The following is a 26,588-nucleotide window of genomic DNA, read 5'->3' on the forward strand; positions in this document are numbered from 1 at the left end:
GGATGTACACAGGGCATATCAGGATGTACACAGGGCGTATCAGGATGTACACAGGGCGTATCAGGATGTACACAGGGCATATCAGGATGTACACAGGGCGTATCAGGTCAGTTTAGGAGTTCAGGATGTACACAGGGCGTATCAGGATGTACACAGGGCGTATCAGGATGTACACAGGGCGTATCAGGATGTACACAGGGCGTATCAGGTCAGTTTAGGAGTTCAGGATGTACACAGGGCGTATCAGGATGTACACAGGGCATATCAGGATGTACACAGGGCATATCAGGATGTACACAGGGCGTATCAGGATGTACACAGGGCATATCAGGATGTACACAGGGCGTATCAGGATGTACACAGGGCGTATCAGGTCGTGTCCTCAAGCGAAGGGGTTGCTGTGCCTGTGGTTGCCATGTACGCCAACGCAAATGTTCTGTACTGCATGGTGCTCTCTCCTTACTGGCCAAATGTTCTGTACTGCATGGTGCTCTCTCCTTACTGGCCTACCGGCATTTTAGCCTCTCCAATTGATCCAGAATGCTGCAGCTCGCTTGGTCTTCAACCAGCCAAAATTCTCCCCCTGCCTTAAAAGCAACCAAAGATATACCTCTATATCTTGCCAGTCTGATTGAACCCTACAAACACTCCTGAGCTGCACGCTCAGATCAGCCAACGCAGGGAAGCTGGAAGTACATTCACTACAAACGCCGGAACAACGCTCCACAAGTTCCAAACTCTTCTCCCTTCTGGCGGCTCCAAAACTATGGAATGCACTTCCCATCGCAATCAGAATTGCATACTCACTCCCAATCTTCCGCCGTAACTGAAAACCCACCTCTTCAGACTCCATCTTAGCCCGTAGCACTTGCCCGTAGCCTTGACGACCTTAAAGGCGTATCAAAAGGTTTACTAGGTGGAAACAAAGGCTGTAAGTGCTTTCTAAATGAGTTGTATGGATGAATTCCCCATCGACCTCTCTGTAGGTGGGCTTCTGTGTAGGCGAGCGGTCTGGATTTGATCAGTGTTGACAGTGGCTCGCACTGTGCACAAGAAGGGGGTGGTGCCAGGATGCCAGATCTCATTGGTGAACCCTCTGGAGGTATTAATTCTGGGAGGTGAAAAGGCAGGTGTAGACTTCATAACCTTGATCTGGTCTCTCTCACACGCACACACACACACACACACACACACACACACACACACACACACACACACACACACACACACACACACACACACACACACACACACACACACACACACACACACACAAGCCGTCAAATATCTTCAATATTAACTGGGCTTGCACAGCTGCCTCACAGAATGTACATAGGAAGCTACTGTGGCTTAAAGCCACGGGGCTGTTCATCTGTCCAGCATTGGAAGTCTCCCCGTTCTACATTCCAGGTCAGGGCTTCTCCCGTACGTCTCCCATCTGTTTAAAAGCTCTTCAAATGACATCTACTGCCAAGGACAAGTTAAACAGGTTTTTATCAAGTAGCCAGCTTCGAAAATATTGCCTGAGGCTAATGAGGAAGTGCCAGTTAGTGTTGCTGTGCGGGCCCAGGAAAAAACAAGTCTTCTATCAATCACCATGATATGTTTTTAGTAAATTATTTGGTCCCATTTATTTAAAAGAATCACACCCGTGTGAAGTGAGTGGTGCAACTCCGTGTGGGGGTTCCTGGGGGGGGAGGTCCAGACACACAGGAACGCACCCAGGGGGCCGTGCCGGTTCCGGCGTGCCGCCCCGCGTCCGAAACGGTTCAGAAATGACAGAGTTACCGGTCCCTCTAATGTACCCTCTACTGTACTGTACTGGCACACCCGAAAGCATCATATATACAGTTAATACGTGCATGTGTGTTTGTGTGTGCGTTAGGTTGCGCACATGTGGTGAAAAACAACCATGCTGTTTTCGTGCTCATACCCAGCCATGCACCCAGCCACCCACACACACACAGCACCACTTAAAAATGTTTATATTTATATTGACAAGCTTCACATTCTGCAATGTTTGGCCAGCAGTATATACTTAGATAGTCTGACTCTGATTAGTTAAGTTATTGGCTTAAACAAATATCCATGAATTTAAAAAAAAAAAGTCCTTTTGGGAGTGAACTATCCTCTTAAGCATCTCCTTTTTACTGTACATGACCCATAGCCAACAAAGAACAAAGAGAAACATTCTAATTTAGTGCATACATGGCCCTGGAATTAATGCTTACATATTTTGCTCTTTGTTGTGCTTGAGAGGATAAAAGGGAACCGCGAGTTTGCTTAATTTCTTTAAAAAAATTGTTTACTCTTTGTATTGATGTATTTGTTATAAACTTCATCTAGTTTCATCTCTTGGAAAATATATGTATTTCCCTTCCCTTCACCACATCAAAGGAGCTGCAGTGAAATAGATTGAAGTGCCTTGGTTTTGCTTTTGACTGTGAGGCTCTCAGAGTTAAGAGGGGGGCCGTTACCGCCGTGCCAACCGCCAGGACCTAAACAACTATTTGTATTGTTGAGCACAACAATGAGGAGGATTTCACACTGAGATATTATAGGTTCCTTTATCAGGTCTTCTGAGGGCATTCTATTGGTCAAGAAATAGTGAAGGAGAGGAAGGCATATAGCGAAGGAAAGACGGGAAGGAACAGTGAAGGAAAGATAGTGAGTAACGTGTTGCAATGCAAATAATTAAATGTATCGATATTAAATACTTGCCAGAGAATCACTGTGTTTACTTTACAGTATGTTTACTTATTTTGTTATAAAGAACCACTAGTAGTTTAAATTCAAGTAACCGGTTTATTCACAACCAAACAATAGCTTACGGCACAGGGATCTGTGTGTGGACACCAGCCAGCTAAGCACATACACCATCTGAACTCCCGTTCCGGTAGTCTCGCGGGACTACTGCAGCTATGGCAACTCTGACTGACCAAAACAGTTTAGGAACATAACTGTCTATACAGTATATCCATAATAATAAATGTTTTTTTCCTTAAAAATAACTGAACTATATATAGTATCCACACGTTTCACACAGATTTATTGTCTTTGCTAAATAGTTACTGTATCAATTTGAAATCATTGAATCGTATCGTATCATCGTGAATTAACCAATATCGTCCCTGCATAACACACACACACACACACACTGTAAATAATGATTACAATATTCAATATTGATTATATTCATATATAATCATTTCATATTGTTCATTAAAATGCTCTCTCTCTCTCTGTCTCTCTCTCTCAGCTTGCTCATTCCCTCAGTTTCGTCAGATTCCTCTGCGTGCATGCGTGGGTGGGTGTGTATACATATGTCTGTGCACGCAGTGTAGAGCAATATCCCCACCAGCTGGCAGGAAATGGTAACTGCGGCTTGTAAAAAAACAGCAGTGCTGAACATCCTCATCCTCTTCCTTCATTCCCTCATCTCTTCCCGCCTCTCCTCCCCTTTCCTTCATTCCCGCCTCTCCTCTCCTCCCCTTTCCTTCATTCCCACCCCTCCTCTCCTCCCCTTTCCTTCATTCCCACCCCTCCTCTCCTCCCCTTTCCTTCATTCCCACCCCTCCTCTCCTCCCCTTTCCTTCATTCCCACCCCTCCTCTCCTCCCCTTTCCTTCATTCCCACCCCTCCTCTCCTCCCCTTTCCTTCATTCCCACCCCTCCTCTCCTCCCCTTTCCTTCATTCCCACCCCTCCTCTCCTCCCCTTTCCTTCATTCCCACCCCTCCTCTCCTCCCCTTTCCTTCATTCCCACCCCTCCTCTCCTCCCCTTTCCTTCATTCCCACCCCTCCTCTCCTCCCCTTTCCTTCATTCCCACCCCTCCTCTCCTCCCCTTTCCTTCATTCCCGCCTCTCCTCTCCTCTCCTCCCCTTTCCTTCATTCCCACCCCTCCTCTCCTCCCCTTTCCTTCATTCCCACCCCTCATCTCCTCCCCTTTCCTTCATTCCCACCCCTCCTCTCCTCCCCTTTCCTTCATTCCCGGGGTTTCATTTTCTCTTTGAGAGTGTTGTTTCATTAGCACCCTGTGTGTTGCGTGCGTGCGTGTTTGCTATCAGGCTATAAGGTGTCATGCATGCCCAATTAACTAGCTGGCACCTACTGCATGATGTGCACGTGTGCGTGCGTGTATGGTATAGCCTCTGTCTCTATGCATGTGTCCTTATTTTGGTATGTGCTGATGCTTATTTGTGTGCGAGGAATTGAGGGTGTGTGTGTGTGTGTGTGTGTGTGTGTGTGTGTGTGTGTGTGTGTGTGTGTGTGTGTGTGTGTGTGTGTGTGTGTGTGTGTGTGTGTGTGTGTGTGTGTGTGTGTGTGTGTGTGTGTGTGTGTGTGTGTGCGCGCGTGCGTGCGTAGCAGAGTGGCTCACAGCCTCTGCCTGATGGCCTCAAAGGTCTAATATCTATATATCCCTTTGGATTATTGGTTAAGATGTTGGATTTCCATGCATACGATTCCTGGGCATTACACCTGCATATAGGCCTATTTGTGTTTAACTCAGGTCAGTTTGTGCTTCGTCATATTATATAATGCTATACTCTGCAAGGATATTTCCAGCTGAGTTGTTTCTATACGTGATATATCATGCCAACAATAATTGTCGGTTTTGTAAATAAATTATGTTTTGCCGATATTGTGTGTATCCAATGCCTACCTGTCATGTCTCTCAAGCCATGTTGTGACAACTCAACAGTAGTAGGCAAAATGTTGCCAAAGGTATACTGTCAAAGTATCAAAACATTAAGACAAGCATATGAAATAACAGGCTGACGACACATCTATAGCTTTGTAAGTTGATTCATAATAGTAGCTGCCTTTGAGAAGATTTATGTGCTTGGTTTCTAACCGTAATCATTTAACACTGTTCTTTTGACTCTCCCTAAGTCTAAACTTAGAAATCACTAAAAGCATTCCTATACTGTGTGTGTGTGTGTGTGTGTGTGTGTGTGTGTGTGTGTGTGTGTGTGTGTGTGTGTGTGTGTGTGTGAGAGAGAGAGAGAGTGGAAAGAATGCTATGAAGTGGGGGGTAAAGGGTGCCGGAAGTGAACAGCATTTTTTTTATTATCTGTCCGATATGTTTGAGAAGGGTGTGCCTGTCTGTCTGTCTGTATGTCTGTGAGTGCGCACCTCCATGCTCACTATTCTGTATGCTAGCTGGGCTGAGATAATGAGTTGTTAATATTTCAGCACTGTAAATAAAATATTGTCAATACTTCTATCAGAATATATCCCCCCCTCTTAGTAAGAGCTTCGGTGTTTTTGTTGTGATGCGTGCGTGCGTGCCAGGACCATATTGTTGATCTCTGAAGCAGTTCGAAAATATATGCCAACCAGTGAAGCAATGTATTTAAACATTCAAGAGTGTTACTGGATTGGTTTAGTTGTGCATGCGATTTCTTTGATAACATCCCATATACACCAGATGATGTTTTTGTTGACACCAGTCACAAGGAAGTCCTGATTTTGGAGGTGGGCTGTGTCTTTGATTTGTACATGGACCAGGCATTCCAAGATAAACATTCTAAGTTACTTGGAATCATAACAATCCTCGGGTATCGATGTAGATTCGCCATACTGATATTTGGAAGCCTGGGCCATGTACTGAGTCTGACCACGAGTGGCCTAATAATAGCTGGCATGACAAAGAGCAAAGCCAAACAACTTGCCAAATACTTCTCTGTTTCGGCTGTTATAGGCAGTTTGTCTGCGTGGAGAAGAAGGTGCCATAATGTATCCTTAGATTCAAATAAAGAACTAAAGTGTGATATGTAGCACTGTGCAGTTCTGTCCGTTGAGCAGATTGTAATCAAAAGTTAATAGATATCAATTCACTTTTTCCGATCTGCTCTGGATGACTTACTCAGCACAATGAGATAGGCTGCATAAACTCAAACTTCTCTCTTGTTACACACTCTTCTCATCTCTCTCTCTCTCTCTCTCTCTCTCTCTCTCTCTCTCTCTCTCTCTCTCTCTCTCTCTCTCTCTATCTCTCTCTCTCTTTCTTTCTTTCCCTTTCTCTCTCTTTCCTTGTACACTACACACACTGTTGGTTGACTCGGAAAAAACAAAACGGAGGGAACTGGGAACGTAGACCCAGTGCATGTACTGGGATGACTGGTGGCAGCACGCCTTAGGGTGGAGTTTGCGGCTGTTTGCCTATAAAATAGTGGACAATTAGTGGTTTAGTCTTTTATTTATTTTTGGCTCAAGGAGACATGCTGTATATGCACAAGCAAAAGAGTGCGCAGCTGCAGGTTTTTAACACGTTTAACTCGTTCATTAATTGATTCAGGCGTGTTCATGGAAGTTAGCACTTCCGCATTTGGGCACCAAATTTTGGTGCCCAAATCGCAGAACATGTATTCTTCAGTATTCTTCTGGGTGCTTCAAATGCCAGTGAGCAACTTCCATTGAAATTAGTAGCTGTGGTGGGGCAGTCCGCTCTCTAGTTTATATACCAGTAAGACGCCCTGAGGGCGAGAAGTGACCTCGGCACGCATCCGCCTGGGTGATGGCCGCAGACTGCTGGGCTGGTGCTTTGGCGGGGGGTCAGATCAACATATGTAATGACCATAATATATATATTATATGGAGCATGTCTTGAGTGGCCTGTTGAGAACCTTAGTTATTAGTGCAGCTGCCTAACTTTGGGGCAGGCCCGTCTAGAGTTTAAATGGACAGTTATCAGTAAAAAGGGAGACATCGAAGAGGAAAGACGGGTGGGACAGGATCAACATTATGGAATGTCAGAACAGCTCAGCTCCAGATGTAGAGTTGTTGGCCGGCTCCATATACAGTATGCAGATCTAGTCCAGTCTTCTCCATGTATGGCTATCCAGGGTTTGATGAGGTCAGTGTCGTGATATATGGAGAAGGCCATACATGGAGATGATGTCACAAGGCGATGATGTCACAAGGTGTGACACGACTGGCGGTCAGGTTTTGCAGGTAATCGGCGACCTACTGTACGGTCGCAATAATGAGATTAGTTGAAACTGCGATGCAACATTTTGTATTGCAGTGTCTCTCTGTCTCTCTCATTACCACATCCATCTTCTGCCCGGCACCCCCACCTACTGGTCTCCACCTTCCTCTATCTCTCTCACTCTCTCTCCCTCCAACTAATCCTCTTTCCTGTATTCTCTCTCTCTCTCTCTCTCTCTTTCTCTCTCTCTCTCTCTCTCCCTCTCTCCTTGTACACACACTATTGGTTGACACCCTCTTAAAGCATATCGTTCAAATAAATACTGGTGATGCATCTGGTAATAAATGTGCATGTTACTGTGCCCACTGATGCTACTATGCGGTGTACACTACACACACACACACACACACACACACACACACACACAGATCGAAACTCACCCTGCTGTGTTGCCGGCTGCATGCTGTCTTGGCGACCTCGGCTTCCCTGCTGTTTATATCTCAATAAAGAGGAAATACAAACGGGACCTGACTTCCCAGTCCGCTTTAAAAATTGATCCAGTAAAGGTATTGATTCTGTGAATCATCTCTGACCCCGTTTTCATTCCACCGCTGCTCTGGGAGAGTCCACGGCCGCTGTGGTGTATCATGACAAAGCTATACGGATGCTAATGTTACATTTATACACATAATAGATCGGTTATGCTTATTTATTTATTTTTAACACAGCATATGACAAAGTAGAAATGATTTACCTATCCATCCATCCATCCATCAAATCTGACTCCTTTCTATCTCGTTTTCCTCTCTCTCTCTCTCTCTCTCTCTCTCTCTCTCTCTCTCTCTGCCAGCAGTGCAACAACAGCCATGGACGTCCTCTGCCCTCTCCTGTCGCCTCCCCTCCTCCCCGTGCTCCTCCTCCTGCTCCTGCTCTCCGGCCTGCCCTCGCCCTCCTCGGCCACGACGGCCTCCCCCCCCACCCCCCCCATGCTGTGTCCGAAGCGCTGCACGTGTCAGAACCTGCTGCCCTCCTACACGGTGCTGTGCGCTAAGACGGGCCTCCTGTTCGTGCCGCCCAACATCGACCGGCAGACCGCCGAGCTGCGCCTCATGGACAACTTCATCACCACACTGAGGCACCGGGACTTCGCCAACATGTCCAGCCTGGTGAGTGAGGAGGAGTGCCGCTGGTGTGGTGGGATTTTAGACCACTCCGACGCTTTACATTTTCACAGTGGTAGCGCTCCATATGGGGCTGTCTCTAGACCAGTGGTTTAGAAACCCTTTCATGTCGAGGTCCATTATTTATTCAACATTTGAGCCACGGACCACCATTTGATGAGGTCTCAACCCAAAAACGTAGAATACCGTATTGTGCCGAATATAAGACGAATCTGATTATAAGACAACCCCCATTTTTCAAGACTCATTTGTGGAAAAAGAACATTGAATGTCAAATAGTCGAGTCCCCGATTATAATATGACCCCGTTTTTGGGGATATTTCCATTGGGGGAAAAAAAAGTCTTATATTCAGCACAATAGGGATATTTTTTTGCGGTTGGATAAGGTTTTGTCCACAATTCCATGCTGTATTGATGTGGTCTAATTAGGAGAAGTAACAAGAAAACAATCAAAATAAATTATCCTACATCCTCTAATTGTGTAGACTTCTTGTAAATTAAGTAATGCAGATGTTTAACAATAATTTAAGGTTGGGCAGTGAGTGTCCCTCTCATTGTGTTCCCTGAAGTTATGTGGAGTTTTTAAATGATTAGGAACTTGCTGACATACAGCACTGCTCTACAGTATGGCTGACCATGTGAAATGCCATGCATCGCTCACTGCAAATATACTACTGTTATTTCTGGGTCAGGAGGGGAAGGGGGGGGGGGGGGGGGGGGGGCGTATGTTGCACGTTTAGCTTTGTGTGCATTAAATACGCCGCAAACAGGTTAAAGGTTCACTTCCCTGTGTGGATCACTGAGTATAAGCAATAGGCTCTATGGACACAGAATAACTTTTCCTATAGGTGTTACCGATAATACTAATTAAGGCTCTGTTTCATATAGTGTGCAGTCAGTGGTTCTCAAACCATATCTATCTATATATATAAATATATGAAAGAAAATAAAATGTTTTACTTACACTACTTATAAGAAAAACACTGAATGCCTATACCGTATTCAGAGAGAGTGTTGTGCACGACCTTGTGCCCTGACCTTTCTGTGCAGGATGAGGAAAGGCAAAACAAACAAACCCTCCACAGACATGACAAAACAAACAAACCCTCCACAGACAAGACATATTCAATTGTCTGTTCACCTTTGGTCTGCCGAAAGCTGTATTGAGAAATCAATTGAGAGATGATTCAGTCCGACAAAGTTTGGAATATATAGCAGCAGTTATACTCGTCATATAAATTAATTACGCAGGGCGCTCATGACGAGTAGGCTTGTCTTAAGGCGTTTGAAATCGCTATAGGGAGATGTCAGCCACAAAGAAAACTCATTTCAGCCGCTTGTATTCGCAACCTTATTCTTTCGGTCATGACCCACACTTTATGACCATATACGTCGGTGAGAGTAGGAAGGAAGATTGCTGGGTAGACAGAGAGCTTTGCCTTCTGGCTCTCTGTATAAAACACATTGGGCCAAATGTCAGTGCCGGGTTTTTGACCCAGTACAGCCCTGAATGTGAGTACATTTTTCCACCACTGCCCTCCTCCCATGCAGATCCACCTCACCCTGAGCAGAAACACCATCAGTCAGATCCGGCCGTACGCCTTCGCTGACCTCCAGGACCTCCACGCGCTCCACCTGGACGCCAACCGCCTCACCTCCCTGGACGACTCGCACTTCCAGGGCCTGGTCAACCTCCGCCACCTCATACTGGCCAACAACCAGCTGCACAGCATATCAGAGAGAGCCTTCGAGGTACTTTACTATATACTAGTAACTATAACTAGGGTTGTCCCGATACGATCGTGTGAAATCGGGGGCCGATCACGCCATTTTCAAATGATCAGAAATAAACGGAGCGAGACATCCCTAGTATCAATATTATATCCATATCATGATTTTAGACTGGATATTGCCTGTAGTTTTGGATATTGTACTGATATGGCATAAGTGTTCTATAAAAATATAAATATCGGATCGGGAAAAATCCCTATTGGAAGATACTCAAAATCAAATGATCGGAATCGAATCGGGAGCAAAATAACATGATCGGGACATCCCTAACTATACCTCATTATTGATTGATTGACAGTGGTAGAAAGTGACTACAGTAGTACTTTTACTTAAGCACTGTACTTAAGTGCAATTTTGAGGTACTTTATTGGCCTGAATATAAGATCTAGATATCTAGATATAAAAAAACGGGGTCGTATTATAATCAGGGACTCGACTATTTGAAATCCAATGTTATTTTTCCACAATTAAAAAAAGAAAAAAAATGGGGGTCGTCTTATAATCAGAGTCGTCTTATATTCTGTACAATACGAGTATTTGTATTTTACTTGAGTATTTCCAATTTTCCAATACTTTTACTTCTACTCCACTGCATCTCAGATCCAAATATTGTACTTTTACTCCACTACAATTATTCGACAGCTTTAGTTACTGATTTGGATTCATATTACAAAACATATATTGCTATGCTACCCACTTCAGCCCTATATCCATTTCATCCATTTGAAAATAGACGATCTACTTTTGATACCAATACTTTTGTGCTTTTACTTACATTTACATACATACTTACATTTGGAATACCAGAATATTGTATTATAAATATTTCAATGTATTTCTACATTGCAGTATTGCTACTTTTAATTAAGTAAAGAATGTGAGTATTTTTTCCACCACAGATTTTTGCTTGATTGATTGAATACTTTATTAGTCAGAAATGTAAACAGCACGTGGTACAGTCAGACATCAAGGCCAAAAGGACAACACAAAGAAGTTCTGGGGACTTGTTTCCATTGTGGTCCTATCACAAATACAAAACACTATGTACAAGGGAGAAAAAAACTGGAAAAAACTGTGACACTGAATGGCACCTCCATTCTATGGGAATATTCATGTACCGGTATGCAATTACCGTACCTCCCTTTGTGGTCTCCGGATAGATTTTTTTTTTTTTTCTTTTCTTTTTTGTAGGCCAATTTGTAAAGAAACCTACATCTTTTCATGGAGGTCATTCCACATTTTGTTCCACATTCCACATAATGTGTGGAACACGCATGCACGTGTCCGTGCGTGCATGTAAACAAATCACTGCTCGTGCTGCATCATAAAACAGAACCACTTCCATCCACGAAAACCTAAAGTGAACAACAACACAGTGAACACGCACGCACGCGCACGCACGCGCACGCACACGCACACGCACACGCACACACACACACACACACACACACACACACACACACACACACACACACACACACACACACAAGGAATAAAGAGTTGGAGAGTAGCACGCAGCAGTATAAACACATATTGTCCACTGGTTCTATATAGCTCCCATGAGCTTGCAGGTGCTGTGTGCGAGGTTCTTACTGATTAGAAACAAACATGCACATCCGTGCCAGCGTCCTTGGCACCGTGTAACACGCTTGAGGCTGCCACTGACCGCAGACAGCCAGGCAGCCATGGTGGATGGTGTAAATAAATAATAAAGGGTTTCCTGTTGTTATTTCACCTTGACGGATGTCTCACATTAGAAGAGGAAAGGTCTCCATCTTGCCTGTCATACAGTGAGCCCTCTCTGCTGAGCCATGCCTTCTGTACTGTATGTCCCTATAGGACCTAGATAACCAACGGTGCTTGATATGTTTCTGTGAGCATTTAATCATTTTGGACAGAATTTCGTTTTGAAGACCCTTGCTGTTTTTGTTTTGGTTCTGGGTGCGGGTGCATCTCACTGTCTAAAGAGCAATGGGCAGCCAGGATTTTGTTGTCAGATAGCCTATTTGGAGCCACAGTTTACGGGAAAAGTCAATATCAGAAAATGCTTTTTTGGGGGTAATTGTGTGTACAGCTCTGGAGGCATCTTCCTTCAGTGCATTTATTGAGAAAGAGACCTATAATATTGGCAGCGATGTATTGTGTAAACCAGGGGTATTCAACTAGATTAGGCAGGGGGCACAATTGTAAATAAACTTGAACTCAGGGACCACAAGACAGTGGCAACAAAAATGTTGTGTGCTTTGTGCTATAGGTCCGGTAGGACACAACAATGCATATTATGTACAACTTATTAGGGCCTGCTTCATACTGCATTCATGTATTTTGATAGGATATTGTCTGACGGTGCCATGCAGTTCTTTATATTGCACAGGCTACACAAGAATATTTGAAGTACCGGTAGATATTTCAGTATGTTCTGTGCACGGCTCCCAGGCATGGTGTGACATTGCCACATACATACTGTTGCCTGCTAATGAGAGAGAGAGAGAGAGGAGAGGAGGGGGGGGGGGGGGGGGAGTTGCACCACTCAGTTCACACGGGTGTGATTGCCCGACTTATAAGGGCTGAAATTCGTTGAGAGTTAGACCATGTTTCTTCCTAAGACGCTGTATGAAACATGCAGTGTAAAACCTTTAAGTGGGTGAAGATGGACTAAATCCACTCAAAAGAAGCTAATGGAGCAGGTGGAGAATTATTTCTTTGGTGTAATAGAGCGTCCCAGTCCCTCCCCCTTTCAGAACTAGAAAGTAGAAAAAAACGGCAGGTTAAAATACTTCTTTTGTTGTTTTTCTTCTTTGTAATTATTTGTTTGGTCCAAAATATTGTGTGTGTTGTCATGATTTGTCACGACAAGAGTTGGCTTTGTACGACACAAAGGTCTTTAAATAAATTATTTCTGAAATGCCTATGGGAAAAATGCATTGGGATTCATTTCCTGGGCCACTTGTTCTGAAAGGGGGAGGGACTGCGACGCTCTATAGACAGCATCCTCTCAGAACTCATAAATGCAGTAGCTACATGATGGAGATGGCATGTGATGGATGAACTGCACTCAAAACAAACCTGTTGTGCTCTTTTATGTTGATATGACTCTGAATTTAGCTACTCAAGTATTGCTTTCAAGTATACTTTCTTGATTTTTCAGAATATCGTGATTTTAGTTTTCTGTATGTCAATGCCGAAAGCCTGTTCATGTCAATACTCCCAAACCATAGAAAGTAGTTTCATAATCCATTCCTTGACAGGACTGAGGTACTGTATAGTGTAGCTTTGTCCAACAGGGTTGCTATAGTCCATTAATGCATATTTAAAATCAGTTGAAACATTATTATATACTCTATGTTACTATAATTAAACGACTTTCATCATTCTTTCATTCTGTCTCTTCTCCCCCCTCCACCGCTCTCCTCACAGTTCAGCTGTGGGGATTGCTTTAATAATGTAGCTCTCCTCTAAAATAAATTATTATCTCCTCCTCATTATATTCAACTGGTCTTTATTCGGTCATTACCAGTCCACTGCTCTTAAGTGTTAAAGCGCTCCCTCTGGTCTTCTGCACTGAACATCTCTGTATCCCTCCCTCCAATCAATTTGTGGTCGTGGTGTTCTTGGATATAAGGAGGTCTATAAACCATATCTCAGTATGTGTGTTCTATATTTAACCACCTAAAGCTTAACCCCTTCATGGTTTGTAAAATGTCGACTAAAATAGACGATTTATAAGCTCGCAGTGGACCTACAAGCTCTCAGCATGTCGCATCACAGCACATTGTGAGCTTGTAGATCTGTTATTTTCACTTTAATTAATCATTCATTAATCGCAATCGAGGCAAAAGATTGAAATAATTGTGATATTGATTTGCAGTGATATTGCAAAGTACTATGTGGTGTTAGAATGTTGTTCAGATTGTGAGCATTGTATGGAGGCAATTAGCCTATACAGTATATGAAATAACGGCTATATTTGTAGTGTGGAGAATGCTGCCCTATGTCTCTGGCTTCCTTCCTCACCATCTCTCTTCCTCTTATTTTCTACTATATCACTGCCTATCAATTTATAATGATTAAAACAAAGACCACCCCCCCCCCCCCCACCACCCCACCCCCCCCCCCCTCTCTCTCTCTCTCTCTCTCTCTCTCTCTCTCTCTCTCTCTCTCTCTCCCTCCCTCTCCCCATCCTCTATCCCATTATATCCCACTCTGTCTGTCTGTCTGTCTGTCTGTCTGTCTGTCTGTCTGTCTGTCTGTCTGCCTGCCTGCCTGCCTGCCTGCCTGCTGCAATATTTTCACAATCAATAGAATTCAGCTCATTGTTTTGTGTTCCTAAAATAGGATTAAAGTTGAGCTCCCTCCCCTCTCTCACTCCTTCTGTCTTGTTTTCAATCCAAAACAAGGATTTATGATGCAGGTCCATTCAATCCAGTGTGCAGTATAGCAGCAATGCATGAAGATAAGAGATCAACATTTGATCTATCCGTGTCTCTCTCTCTCTCTCTCTCTCTCTCTCTCTCTCTCTCTCTCTCTCTCTCTCTCTATCTCTCTCTCTCCCTCTCTCTCCCTCTCCCTCTCCCTCTCCCTCTCCCTCTCCCTCTCCCTCTCCCTCTCCCTCTCCCTCTCCCTCTCCCTCTCTCTCTCTCTCTCTCTCTCTCTCTCGTCGCTCAACTCAATGTACAAAGTTACGACATCAACACTGAATAAACCATCATTTTGTTTGTGCCTCTCACTCTGTCTCCGTAGGACTTCCTGGAGACCCTAGAGGACTTGGACCTGAGCTATAACAACCTAGTGGACATTCCGTGGGACACCATAGCCCAGCTGGCCAGTGTCAACCAACTCAGTCTGGACCACAACCTGATAGAGAGTGTCCCAGAGGGAATCTTTTCCAACCTCCACAAGCTGGCCAGGTCAGTCCCCATGACACCTTGTATTTTGCGTGTCTTAAGTACCAGGTCTTATTCCCTAACTTGAGTAAACTAAAGACCTGGAGGCGTGATCAATGCTCTTTGGCCACTCAGAATAGCCAAATGGCATTGATCACGCCTCCAGGTCTTTAGTTTACTCAAGTTAGGGAATAAGACCTGGTACTTAAGACACGCAGAATACAGCCCTATATTGTACCATATTGTGATGTCATAGGCCCTGGAGTCACATATTCTGATGTCATACGCTGTGTTACAAACATAATGATTATTGCTACAATGATTGGGTTGTCTTTTCTCTTACTGTGCCACAGAACAACACAAAAAAGTGGTAAAAAGTAAAAGTAACTTTTTAAAGTAACTTGCCCAACACTGATCATACGTCCTTGTTTGGTGTGTAATGTGGTCGGAGTTTATTGACAGATAGTTTATTGTTGAGGTGGAGTGATTTTACACTGTAACCATGAGTGTTAATTTAACTCTCTGAATTACAAATTGGATAAATTAGCACTGAGGATTTTACTGAGTAAGGATGTTGGACTATAATACTATAATAACACTTCCCTCCCTCCCATTAACGGGTTTCCAGAGTTAATTGATGTATAACAGCTTCCCCCCCAATCACGAGTTCTAGGAGTTATGTTTTCATTGTTTAATTCACGTTTCTAATACGTTTTAAGACTTACGGGGTTCCAATGAAAAAGATCAGTCGCACTGGCTTGCTAAGGCTTCTGGGAAACTGAGGCCCAATGCATTCCAATGGAAATGGTGGCACGCTATGGGTGGCTCTGTCCTATACTCTTTGTTATTGATCGGCAGTTTGGATTATTTTTCAACACAGCAACAAAGGATCACAGATTTTATGGCGGATTTTCATGAAACGGAATGATGACGTCTTAGTGAAAAACTAGGGGATCACGATTATTTAATCCCACAGTCAAACTGTTAAAGCATACAGTAGTACGATCTAATGTGTCAAAGGGAATGTACTGACACATTGCAGACACTGATATTGAACATTAGCTGCTGCCTTCGATTTCAGTTTCGCCTTCAACTTTCACCTCATAACTTGTTTTTTATAGATCAAATAAATCAGTACAACCCTAAAATATTATCATCCCGCTTGTACACTCAAAGTTGAATTAACTTTGTGAATTGTGTTTGTGTAGGAAATTTCTGTATCATTTTATAGCCAGCTGCACACGCTGAACACCAAACAACGCTAGTGTGATTTAGAGAACTTTAATTTGGAAATTAAAGTATATGAAGCATCACCATAGGCCAGGCAGTTAACATATGGTAAAGCGAGCTCCGTCTGTCTTCATTGTTTTGATGTAAGAACTCATGGCATACACCAAACTCCAGGGTATTCATTTATTTATACATTTTTGCAACGTTTGCAAACTATTTCGGTAGTCCCTATATGTTTTTAAGCGTTTCCACACATTGTCTTGCTCGAGTCATCTGCCCAGTAGTCAAGTGAAGGGCAGGAACATAAAAACAGCAGCCAGCTCAGAGCCCGAGATGTGATACGCCTCGGGAGACGAGGCCTGATCATGCACTTTGCATCTCAAGCAAGACGCATTGTGAATTCACTGTCTACCACTGGGCCAAAGAAGTGATTAAAACACAGCAAGCGTGCCTGGCCACAGTGGAGTGATTGATCCTCCCTCTATGCATAGCACATGTACGCCTACTGGCTTAGTGTACAGCTCTGAAAGAGCTCTCTGCAGTACCTCCTCTCCTGCTGTCTAGCTTTCCTGGTGTCTGTCTGTCTGTCTGTCTGTCTGTCTGTCTGTCTGTCTGTCTGTCTGTCTGTCTGTCTGTCTGTCTGTCTGTCTGTCTGTCTGTCTGTCTCTATCAGGGACATTACAACATTGCCCGTGCAGAGCAGCCGATGGCCTTGTGCGTCGACAAGCGCCAAGTCATGGTGGACACCAAGCGCTCCATCCTCCATCCCTCTGCATGTCTCAGCCAATCACACGTCAGTGTGTAGAGCTCAACTGAGGTGGGACCGTGGGAATAGTTTACACTGCACGAAACTGACCTCATCAAACCCAGGATAGCCATACATGTAAAAGATTGGATCATCACCTAGATCTGCATATATGGAGCTGTCCTATTCTGACATTCCATATGCTGATTCTTCCTCACTTGTCCTTCCTCTTCGATGTCTCCCTTTTGACTGATGCTTTTGACTGACATTCCATATGTTGATCTGACCTCAGCAAACCCTGTACACTCAATACACGCTCCATATATGGCCAGACCTTATCAAACCCTGTACACTCAAGACACTGCCCCCGCTGCCACCATTAGATCTCCATAAATGGAGCTGACCTGTTTTGACATTCCATATGTTGATCTGACCCCACCAAACCCTGTACACTCAAGATGTGCTCCATATATGGCCAGACCTCATCAAACCCTATACACTCAAGACACTGCCCCCGCTGCCACCCTTATATCTCTATATATGGAGCTGATCTGTTCTGACATTCCATATGTTGATCTGACCCCCATTCCAAAGTGCCAGCACTCGCCCTTTAAATATAGGGACACGGTGGATTTTGGCCGACACCAGACCCATAACTGGAACATCACAATGTCAAACCCAGGTCAGACGCAACCGTGGTAGCTCTGTTCAGACTGTGCTTTTAGTTAAATACATATTCTGTATACAGGATCCCCCCAGCATCAGCAGTTATTTCAATTCAACCGTAGTGCACTTTTAAACACAAACTCAACCTCTCCATGTTTCTCGAATCTTGAATGTGTACGTCTCAGCCTGATGCAGCCGCCTCACGGCACTGAAACACCTCCAGTGATAACCCTTGGCATCACTGGGTCAACAGACACAATGTTCAACACCTCTAGCGTAGTGTTTTTCACAGGCAGGGCAGTCCGGTATAGACTGTTTGTCATGTGAAAAACAAGGTAGGCACAGTAAAGCGGACCCTGTGGCGTCTGCTGAGAGAGTGCTTCAGCCGACTCAGCACGGTCTGATTTGCATAATGATAGTGTAGTATCATCATCATCATCGACATGCATGGTACAAAAAGGTGCGCCCTCCATCAAAGCAGACACGAAAGCTTACCAGACCAAGAGTCGATTTACCACCACTATAAGAGCAGTGCTATTCTGGCTGCCTGGAGAAGTCAAATCTTTATCTAAAAAGAATGAAGTGCTTTTTGTTCTCGCATGAACACTCCTCTCCCCCTGTGTGAGGGACGCCGAGCACATCAAACTTGCCTTTTTTCCTGAAATGAAACAAAAGCGAGTTGTCTTTACTCGCTCTCCTTTGTAGTTTGTGCCATTATTGAGATAGATGGAATGCTCAGAAATGAGCGGGAGGCCTGTGGACTCTGCTTGTGTTCAAGCACTCTGAGACCACGTTTTTGACACACAGTAAAAGTCCTCCATGTTCATCCGTCCATTTGTACACTCCCAGAGTTAAACTGACACTGAACACGTGTGAGTTTCTCCTACAAGCAGCTTAACTGCTTTGTCAACAGGTGGTGAAGCCATTTTTCCCTCTTTCTATTCCCCAGCGATCTGCTGCATGTGTTGTTGCAGCTGGGAGGCCGTAATGAAGAGCCTCAGTTTCCAATTACAGCATAATAAAGAAAAGAAACAACCTCTTTGTGGCCAGCAGACTGGCCACAAAGCAGACAAAGCATTTCATTGGTCTCCTCGCCAATTTGCGATAAAAGTAGTCCAGCACTCAGCGGACGATGTCTCACCCCTCCTTGTCAGACCTTGTAGAGAGCGAGGTCATGCTCAGACCACCCTCCCCCACAAGCCAATCTCTGCTATGTGCACAGAGTTCATACTGTAGTCCACGCACGCTCACAGGCACGCACAGCCAATGCCAGGGGCTGCCCAGTGCGACCACATACCTTCCTTCTGCTGCCAGTTGGACGCTGAGCGGTTAAGAGGTTGAAGTGCTGAAGGGCACTTTGGCAAGAAATGTCGGCAGGAAAGGTTAGATTGCTCATCGACTTGAATAAATGGAGTGGAGTCGTCTGGCACAGCCATGCTTATACTGTAACCCTCAGGCTACGTCTCAGTGTGTGTACTGTATGTGTGTGTATGCGTGTGGTTCTGGACGGTTCTCATCCAGCCGCACTACCAGCTGCTCTGCCCCTGAGCCACTGCCACCCCAGCAGGCATCAATATCAATGAAGTAACTTCCTACAGAACAGTCAGTAATGAACAGCAGCCCTCTGGGTATATATACACATTTACATGAAAACTCTCAATCATCTGTAATAATGGCTCATTATTTTGTCCTGCGGGCATGGAAGTTAACATACCTATGTGCATCACCCTATTTACGTATGTACGCACGGCCGCACGCACGGCCGCACGCACGCACGCGCGCGCACACACACACACACACACACACACATACATACATCACCATATTGTTCAAACCGCATGACTACTGCGCATGAAAGAAGGTAATTAAAATGTGTAAACTGCAGTGTGTGTGTGTGTGTGTGTGTGTGTGTGTGTGTGTGTGTGTGTGTGTGTGTGTGTGTGTGTGTGTGTACGTGCTGCGTGCGTGCGTCCGTGCAAATCGCTGGGAGCGGCTGTGGAAAAAGGTTTGCTTTTTCTTTTTGCTGACAGCGAACACTTAAATCCTCTTGGCAAACCTTTGTGGGAAAGAAGCTAGCGTCCATGAAGCAGTGAGAAGTGTTTACGACAAGTAAAACACCATAATCTGTCTGAGAGAGAAATAGAGAGAGAGAGAGAGAGAGAGTTGAGGTGAGGTAGTGGTGGGGGGGGGGGGGGTGTTGTTAAAGCCGAAGGCAGAGGGGGATGCAAGGTGAACAGAGCCTTGAGAGACATATCCATTAAAGGTACTTTAATGGATATATATAGACCTTGACACATAACTGTCTCAGACCACTAATCTGCTCTATAAAGGCTGGTTATGAAAAAATATAATAAGGAATTGGAGAAGGAGAAGAGGATGAAGAAGATTTTTTTATTAGATCCCCATTATCTTAGATATTGGTTGAGACCCCAGATAGAAGATAGCTGCTGTAATTGTACAGTACAATTCCAGCAGCTATCTGCCTGCAGGGGTCTCAACCAATATCTTAAAAATATATATATATTTGATATCAATAAATACCATTCATGCAACACAACAGTAAAGTGGAACATGAAACATTAACTCATAACCTGTCTAATACATGTGATAGCTCCACAATACAATTTAATACATTTGATAGCTCCACAATACAATTTAATCTTCCACATAATAATTATTGTCAAAATAAATATTATAGTGGGATATAATTATGAAGAAGAGAATAAAGATCTGGTGGAATCTTAGGGGGGCTGTGTGAACCTCACAGTTTTTACGCTGATTATTCTCTCTCCCTTATTACTCTGTGTATCTCCGTCCCTTTCCACTCTCTTTCCCTTCTATCTGTCTCTCCCTCCCTCCCTCCATCCCTCCTACCTCTCGTCTAAGCAGGGAATGACAGTCAATGTCATTGGTTTGTTTTATAGGCTGCAAGGGTTATTAACTAACAGTCTTGACACATTAACACACTGACTTTGTCTGTCACTGGTGGCCATGTTACAAGGACTCGTAGACCAACAATTCAGCCCTATTTTATACTTAGTCGTAAGACAGTGTCGCATGGCAAAGTTAGCCAATCTACAAGCTCACTACTATGAATTTATACATCTGCTATTTTGGCTATTTTTGGAAAAGAATATGTAAGAACCCTTTTTTGTTTGTTTGGTTGGTTGATTGATTCATTAACTCCCACATTAACAGAAGAACACACCCTCCCTCTCTCTCTCTCTCTCTCTCTCTCTCTCTCTCTCTCTCTCTCTCTCCAGAAAGTATGACTGGTTGAACCACAATATTTTTTGCCAATTTGCCAATCCCACGATTTCTGTGGTTTAAACATTAAATCCTCCTTTGCCAACACGAGACATCTTGTGATTTAATAAAATTAATAGTATTTTATTTACCGTCTGTTAACTGTTTTTAGTCGCTAGCCTCCGGTGTCTGTAGTCATGGAGGGTCCGGTGGGACGTCATCGAATATCCAAAATCTCCATGTACATGCACATGCACAAGATCTAAATGATTAATAGGGCTCAGATTTAGTTCATGGACGATGTTTACAGCCTAATAAAACTTTAATCCGACCTCGCGAGTACAAAACCATTGTTTACACTGAGAGAGGACGGCACAGACTGAAGCTGTGAATCATCATACAAACACTTCCAGTTCAACGAAAGAGTTCACAGCTGTCAAAGTTCACCACCAGAGTTTAGCCACCAAATGGCGGCATGTAATCGGTTAATGCAACAACTCCAAACTTATATTATACATGTGAACTGACCCCTCTCCTTCTATAGGTTGGACATGACATCCAACAAGCTGAAGAAGATCCCACCAGACCCGCTGTTCCTGAGGATCCCCGTCTACGCCAAGATGAAGGGCTCTCACCTCAACGCTCTGGTGCTGAGCTTCGGTGGGAACCCGCTCCACTGTAACTGTGAGCTGGTGTGGCTGCGCAGACTGACCCGTGAAGACGACCTGGAGACGTGTGCTTCTCCCAAAGACCTGGCCGGGAAATACTTCTGGACCATCAGAGAGGTGGGGGCTTCACTATTATACAGTACAGTGCTTAAATCCTGTGGTTCTCATTCAAACGCTTTAATTTCAAGGACACTCTGGTGCCTTTTGCGCCAAAATAACTTTGGTTCTAGAACTGGTTCCGTTCCAGATTCTTGGAACCTTGGAGCTTTCATGGAACCATTTTTAGGTTTCTGAACCAATTAATTTGCTGTGGAAACACTATAATATAATATTAGGTGAGGAAAAATAACCGAACCAGTTCAACCTCGGTGGAAAAGTGGTCTCTGAGAGTGTACAAATGGAACCAAATGGACCTATTTGTACACAGACCAGTAATCCATCTGCCCATCGAACTGGGTGGTTGCATCACTACAAATGCAAGAAATACATTTTGTAGGAACGGTTTTAACATTTCTTACTCTTGGCAAGGTTCAGGAACTTAGGAATCTGTTGGAGGATGAAACTGTGCCTGTTTGATCTGCTGGGTAAAAGTCAGTATTACAGTGCAGTGAGATAATAATAGGATTAACTGGGAGTTCTGGGAAGATACTGTATAGTATTCCTCCCCGGAAGAGGATAACACAACACCCCACTAAGATCATTTTAGTGACTTCGTAACATGATAGCAAAGCCCAATCTTAGTAGGATTGGGCTTTGCTATCATGTTAGGAAGTCACACACAACCCTCTGACGATAACCTAACACATCCACATCCAAGATGTCTGTGGAAGATATAACATAAAACATATCCCTCTCTGGTATACACTGATGTAAAGTATCTAAGTATTTACTCAAGTACTGTACTACGTAAGTACAATTTTGAGGTATTTTTACTTCACTGGAGTATTTCCAATTTTCAGTACTTTTACTTCTACTCTACTACATCTCAGAGAAAAATATTGTACTTTCTACTCCATTACAATTATTTGAAAACTATACTACAGTAGCATAATTAATGAGTACTTTTACTGTACTTTAAGTATGTTTTGATTTATTCCAGACCTTTTTCTTGTAACAGAGTGTTTCTTGCAGTATTGATACTGATAGTGAAAGTGTTCCTTTTGATGAAGGCTATGTGTCTAGAATAGAACAATATGCAGATTTATTTTTGACAAGGTAATGTGTCAAAAATAATGCTGTAAATGGTGTTTCAAAAGAAAGATAGAAATAGAATCCAAAAGAAAGTATGCACATCTCTAAAAACAATTCTACGGGTGCAGATACGTACAGGAGAAAGGAGTCCACACACTGTTTAAGAGCTCCCAGAGGTGGTTTTATTAGATGACAAAAATGGATGAAAAAGGTAGACAAAAAAGGATGAAAAAGGTAGACAAAAAAGGATGAAAAAGGTAAACAATATTATGCTTAATTCAAGCATGACAACAACACTAGAGGGAGCGTGAATAATGATCTGGTGCCACCCACTTTTAGAACAAATATGGGTAAATTCACCTTCCACAGCACTGCCACTCAGGTGTTGAATGCCTTGCCCCCTTCCCTCAAAACTAGCAAATCACTGGTTTCCTTTAAGAAAGGACTTAAAATTCACCTGTCACTATCATCCGATCAATAGAAGAGAAGATGATTGCCCCACAACTCTATCCCTATCTATGAGATATTTAAATTGTTGTTATTATTGGTATTGTGAAATAATGCCTGGGACCCGAATGGAAACAAGACCGCAAGTTCTTTCTTTGGTGCTGTCCTTTTGGACCAAATGTGCTTTACTGTACCCTGTACTCAGTGTACTGTTTGCATCTCATTGTCTAATAAAATTATCACTCAATCAAACAGTCTAGAGATTGTGGGCTGTATTTTGCGTGTCTTAAGTACCAGGTCGTATTCCCTAACTTGAGTAAACTAATGACTTGGAGGCGTGATCAATGCCATTTGGCTATTCTGAGTGGCCAAAGAGCATTGATCACGCCTCCAGGTCTTTAGTTTACTCAAGTTAGGGAATAAGACCTGGTACTTAAGACACGCAAAATACAGCCCTGTGACTCTACGACTATACTGACTGACTGTATTGAGGGCTATAGGGCAGAGCTATGCACCCCCTCTTCCTTTTAGATAAACTTTATATTACTTCATACTTCATATATTACACTGTCGTCTACTTGAAAGTGAAACAGGGATGCATGAAATACCCCTAGTCTGGACCTTTCCTTTGTTGGGACAAACCAACTATCCATAGCAAAAGATGACATCACCTTTAAATTCATTAATTAATTAATTCAGGACATACACCATGCAAGAAAATAATTTCAAAATCACAGAGTAAATTATATTCATACACAAGATAAGTATTCTCCATGCTTTTAGCAAAAACCAAACATCCACAAACATGGCTGCCCCCACTGCGGTAACTTGCAACCCTATCGATCTGGCTATTAAATCGCCCTATGATAGTTTATTTACAGAAACGACAGTTTTTAGAAACATCATCATCCGCCTTATTTTACTGTGTTTGTTTACATGCTAGTAGGGCTAGGCTAGTAGGGTTAGCCACATTGACAACGTCGTCTGCTTTGCTACTGTATTGATTGGTTGGTGTGAACCAATCACCAAAGACTGCCACTTTGGCAACGCCCATCCCAGAAACGGCTGTCGTGGGAAGAGTTTTCAGTCTGAATAATGAAGTGAAACTAAATTAAACTGAGTGTCAGGCTACCACAATACTTTTGCTAAAGTAAAAAACAAGTACTTTTTCCACCACTGCCTCTCTATAGGAGGAGTTTGTGTGCGAGCCTCCGATGATAACCCGCCACACCTCCAAGATGTTTGTGATGGAGGGACAGGAGGTTAGTCTGCGCTGCAAGTCCATTGGAGACCCGGAGCCTTCCACCCACTGGGTCAGCCCAGACGGCAAGCTCATCGGCAACACCTCCAGAACCGTCTGCTATGAGAACGGTTCTCTGGATATCCTCAAAGCTACCGTCAAGGTATAGAGAGCATGTAAAGGGGCAGAGTACAAAGTTTATATAGAAAGTGATGTAACTGCATCATGTTTTACATCCCATAGGACGGCGCCCATTTTATCAATTGATAGAATGTAATGTAATAAAACAAATTGTGTTTCCTTTCTGCCTTTTCCTCCCAAATTAGTCACACATTTACTCCTTGTACTGCAGGCCCTTGTCACTGCTGCCCCCTACTGTCTGGTTAGGTAGTGAGACTTGTCTGGCCGATACATGTGACACCACTAGTCCACTGCAGAGGTGTAGAGCCTGCAGACCTAGTCCTCTGGGTTCCACACTATGGCTGTCACCATTACACATTTAACTTGACGATCAATTGTGATTATTCCTATATACTGTACTATATTATATACTAGTCTCTGCGGTGGTGGGCAGGAACATTATTAAGTGATGTGTTGTAAGCTTGTACACATGCATGAAGTGATGTGTTGTAAGCTTGTTATTGCTATTTCTGATATTTTGGAAAATATTTTGAATTATCTCAAATAATTGTGATTAGGCGACTGGCTTATTCCACACGTCTCTGCGGTGGTGGGCAGGAACTTTACCTCTGTGCCACCCGGACTTCCCTGAATAGAATGGAATGCAAACCAATACATGCTGACAAACACACTCCTACCTCTTAACATTATTTGATAATTTGAAGCAAAGTGTATCGTTGTCATTTCAGGATTCGGGAAAATTCACGTGCATCGCATCCAACGCGGCCGGGGAGGCCACGGCTCCCGTGGAGCTGGTCGTCAACCCCTCGCCGCACTTTGACCCTAAGGTGGACCCCGACCCGGGCCCCTCGGATATCCCCACCTCCATCAAGTCCAACGTGAGCGGGGGCCACGCCCGCTCGGACCAACAGAGGGTGAGCGTGTCTGATCAGACGTCCAGCTCCGCCACCATCAGGTGGCCCCCGCAGAACCACATCCCGGGGGTCCGCATGTACCAGATCCAGTACAACAGCTCCACGGATGATATACTCATATACAGGTGAGAGACACTGATGCTAACACATTTCAGACTGCGTCTTCAGGTCATAAATACTGTGCGTGTGCGCGTGCGCGTGCTGCTCGCATAGATGAGGATCCCTATGATTGTACTTCGTGTGTGTTATTAGTTGGGGGTGTTATTATCTGTTTATCTGGAATTGATCTCAAGCTTTTTAATTTGAAGGAGCCCCATGCAGTTTTATATGATTTTACCCCCTCAAGAATGTGTTGACAACCAGTGAACTAGTGATGTCACTTCCAGACGTATTCTCAGTTGACCTTTGACCTTGCTTAGACAATATTTGTCTATCAGAATAATGAGGGCATGTAATGGATAATGTTAGAGCAAGAATCAAGACAGAGAGTTATGGACAATATGAGACACTTTATACAGCAGATGACATTCCATCTTGTTTCTGATTACTGCATACTGATGATATAAACAAGGAGGCGTGCTGCATAGCAATGTGTTGGTCTTGACATGCAGGGCTGTTACTGCAGCTCCACGTGTCAACAGTTTCATTGTGCTTTAATGAGTCTGCACTCCAAGGTCTGACCTTAAAGACAGCTAAACTCAAAACAGGCTCTTGTGTCACCACTCGATGGTTTCATTTTCATAGGCTCACTCACAGATGTTACATTCAGAGTGCGTTATTGCTGGCTTTCAACTTGTGCCAAGTGCATAAGTGGGTCCACCGGACCCTCAATTAGTGACCAATGACCATCAGATGGCCCCTCCATCACGTACTATGTATCTACCTCCATAACCTAGCAACGGCACCCTTGGCAGCATGTTGCTGCAGCTTAACTGTCTTACGGCCGTGTCAATTATCTACTAAAATGCATCACCGCAACCATTCAAAGGCCAAACAGGCAAATCAAGCCCATGAACATGTGTGGTGGAGTGGATAGTTCTGGTCCAAGTTGAACTAGCACTGTTGGACGAAACATAATAGAGGCTCACTGGACTACATTGATAGTGTTGGATGCCCATATTGCCCATCCATCTGTTGTACAAAAGTGCTGGATAGATTGAAATGAGACATTCACAGCTGGTGTTGCAGAATCTGAGGCATGATGTGACACAATAGCATCAGCATTTGACGGCAGCTGTTGGAATATTCTATCCATTACAACATTGTTAATCAAGCTGTTTTTTTGTGGTGGGGGGGGGGGGGGTATACCATA

At 43.8% G+C, this 26,588-nt stretch overlaps 1 protein-coding gene across 2 annotated transcripts in view; it reads left to right on the forward strand.

The window, feature by feature from the left end:
- Positions 1 to 7,919: 7,919 nt before the first annotated feature.
- LOC310864050 (leucine-rich repeat and fibronectin type III domain-containing protein 1-like protein) overlaps positions 7,920 to 26,588 on the forward strand; it is a gene marked incomplete at its 5' end in the record, with an annotated part of 48,429 nt that continues 29,760 nt past the window's right edge. For both annotated transcript variants that reach the window (XM_083772592.1, XM_083772593.1), the window contains 6 exons: positions 7,920 to 8,099; positions 9,666 to 9,866; positions 14,646 to 14,812; positions 21,220 to 21,460; positions 24,172 to 24,384; positions 25,091 to 25,401. In XM_083772592.1, coding sequence (XP_083628718.1) covers positions 7,920 to 8,099; positions 9,666 to 9,866; positions 14,646 to 14,812; positions 21,220 to 21,460; positions 24,172 to 24,384; positions 25,091 to 25,401 — 1,313 coding nt within the window. The remainder of the gene's footprint in view (positions 8,100 to 9,665; positions 9,867 to 14,645; positions 14,813 to 21,219; positions 21,461 to 24,171; positions 24,385 to 25,090; positions 25,402 to 26,588) is intronic.

This window comes from Protomyctophum parallelum (assembly GCF_964188405.1).
Source record: "Protomyctophum parallelum genome assembly, chromosome: 9".
NCBI classification, from domain to species: Eukaryota; Metazoa; Chordata; class Actinopteri; order Myctophiformes; family Myctophidae; genus Protomyctophum; species Protomyctophum parallelum.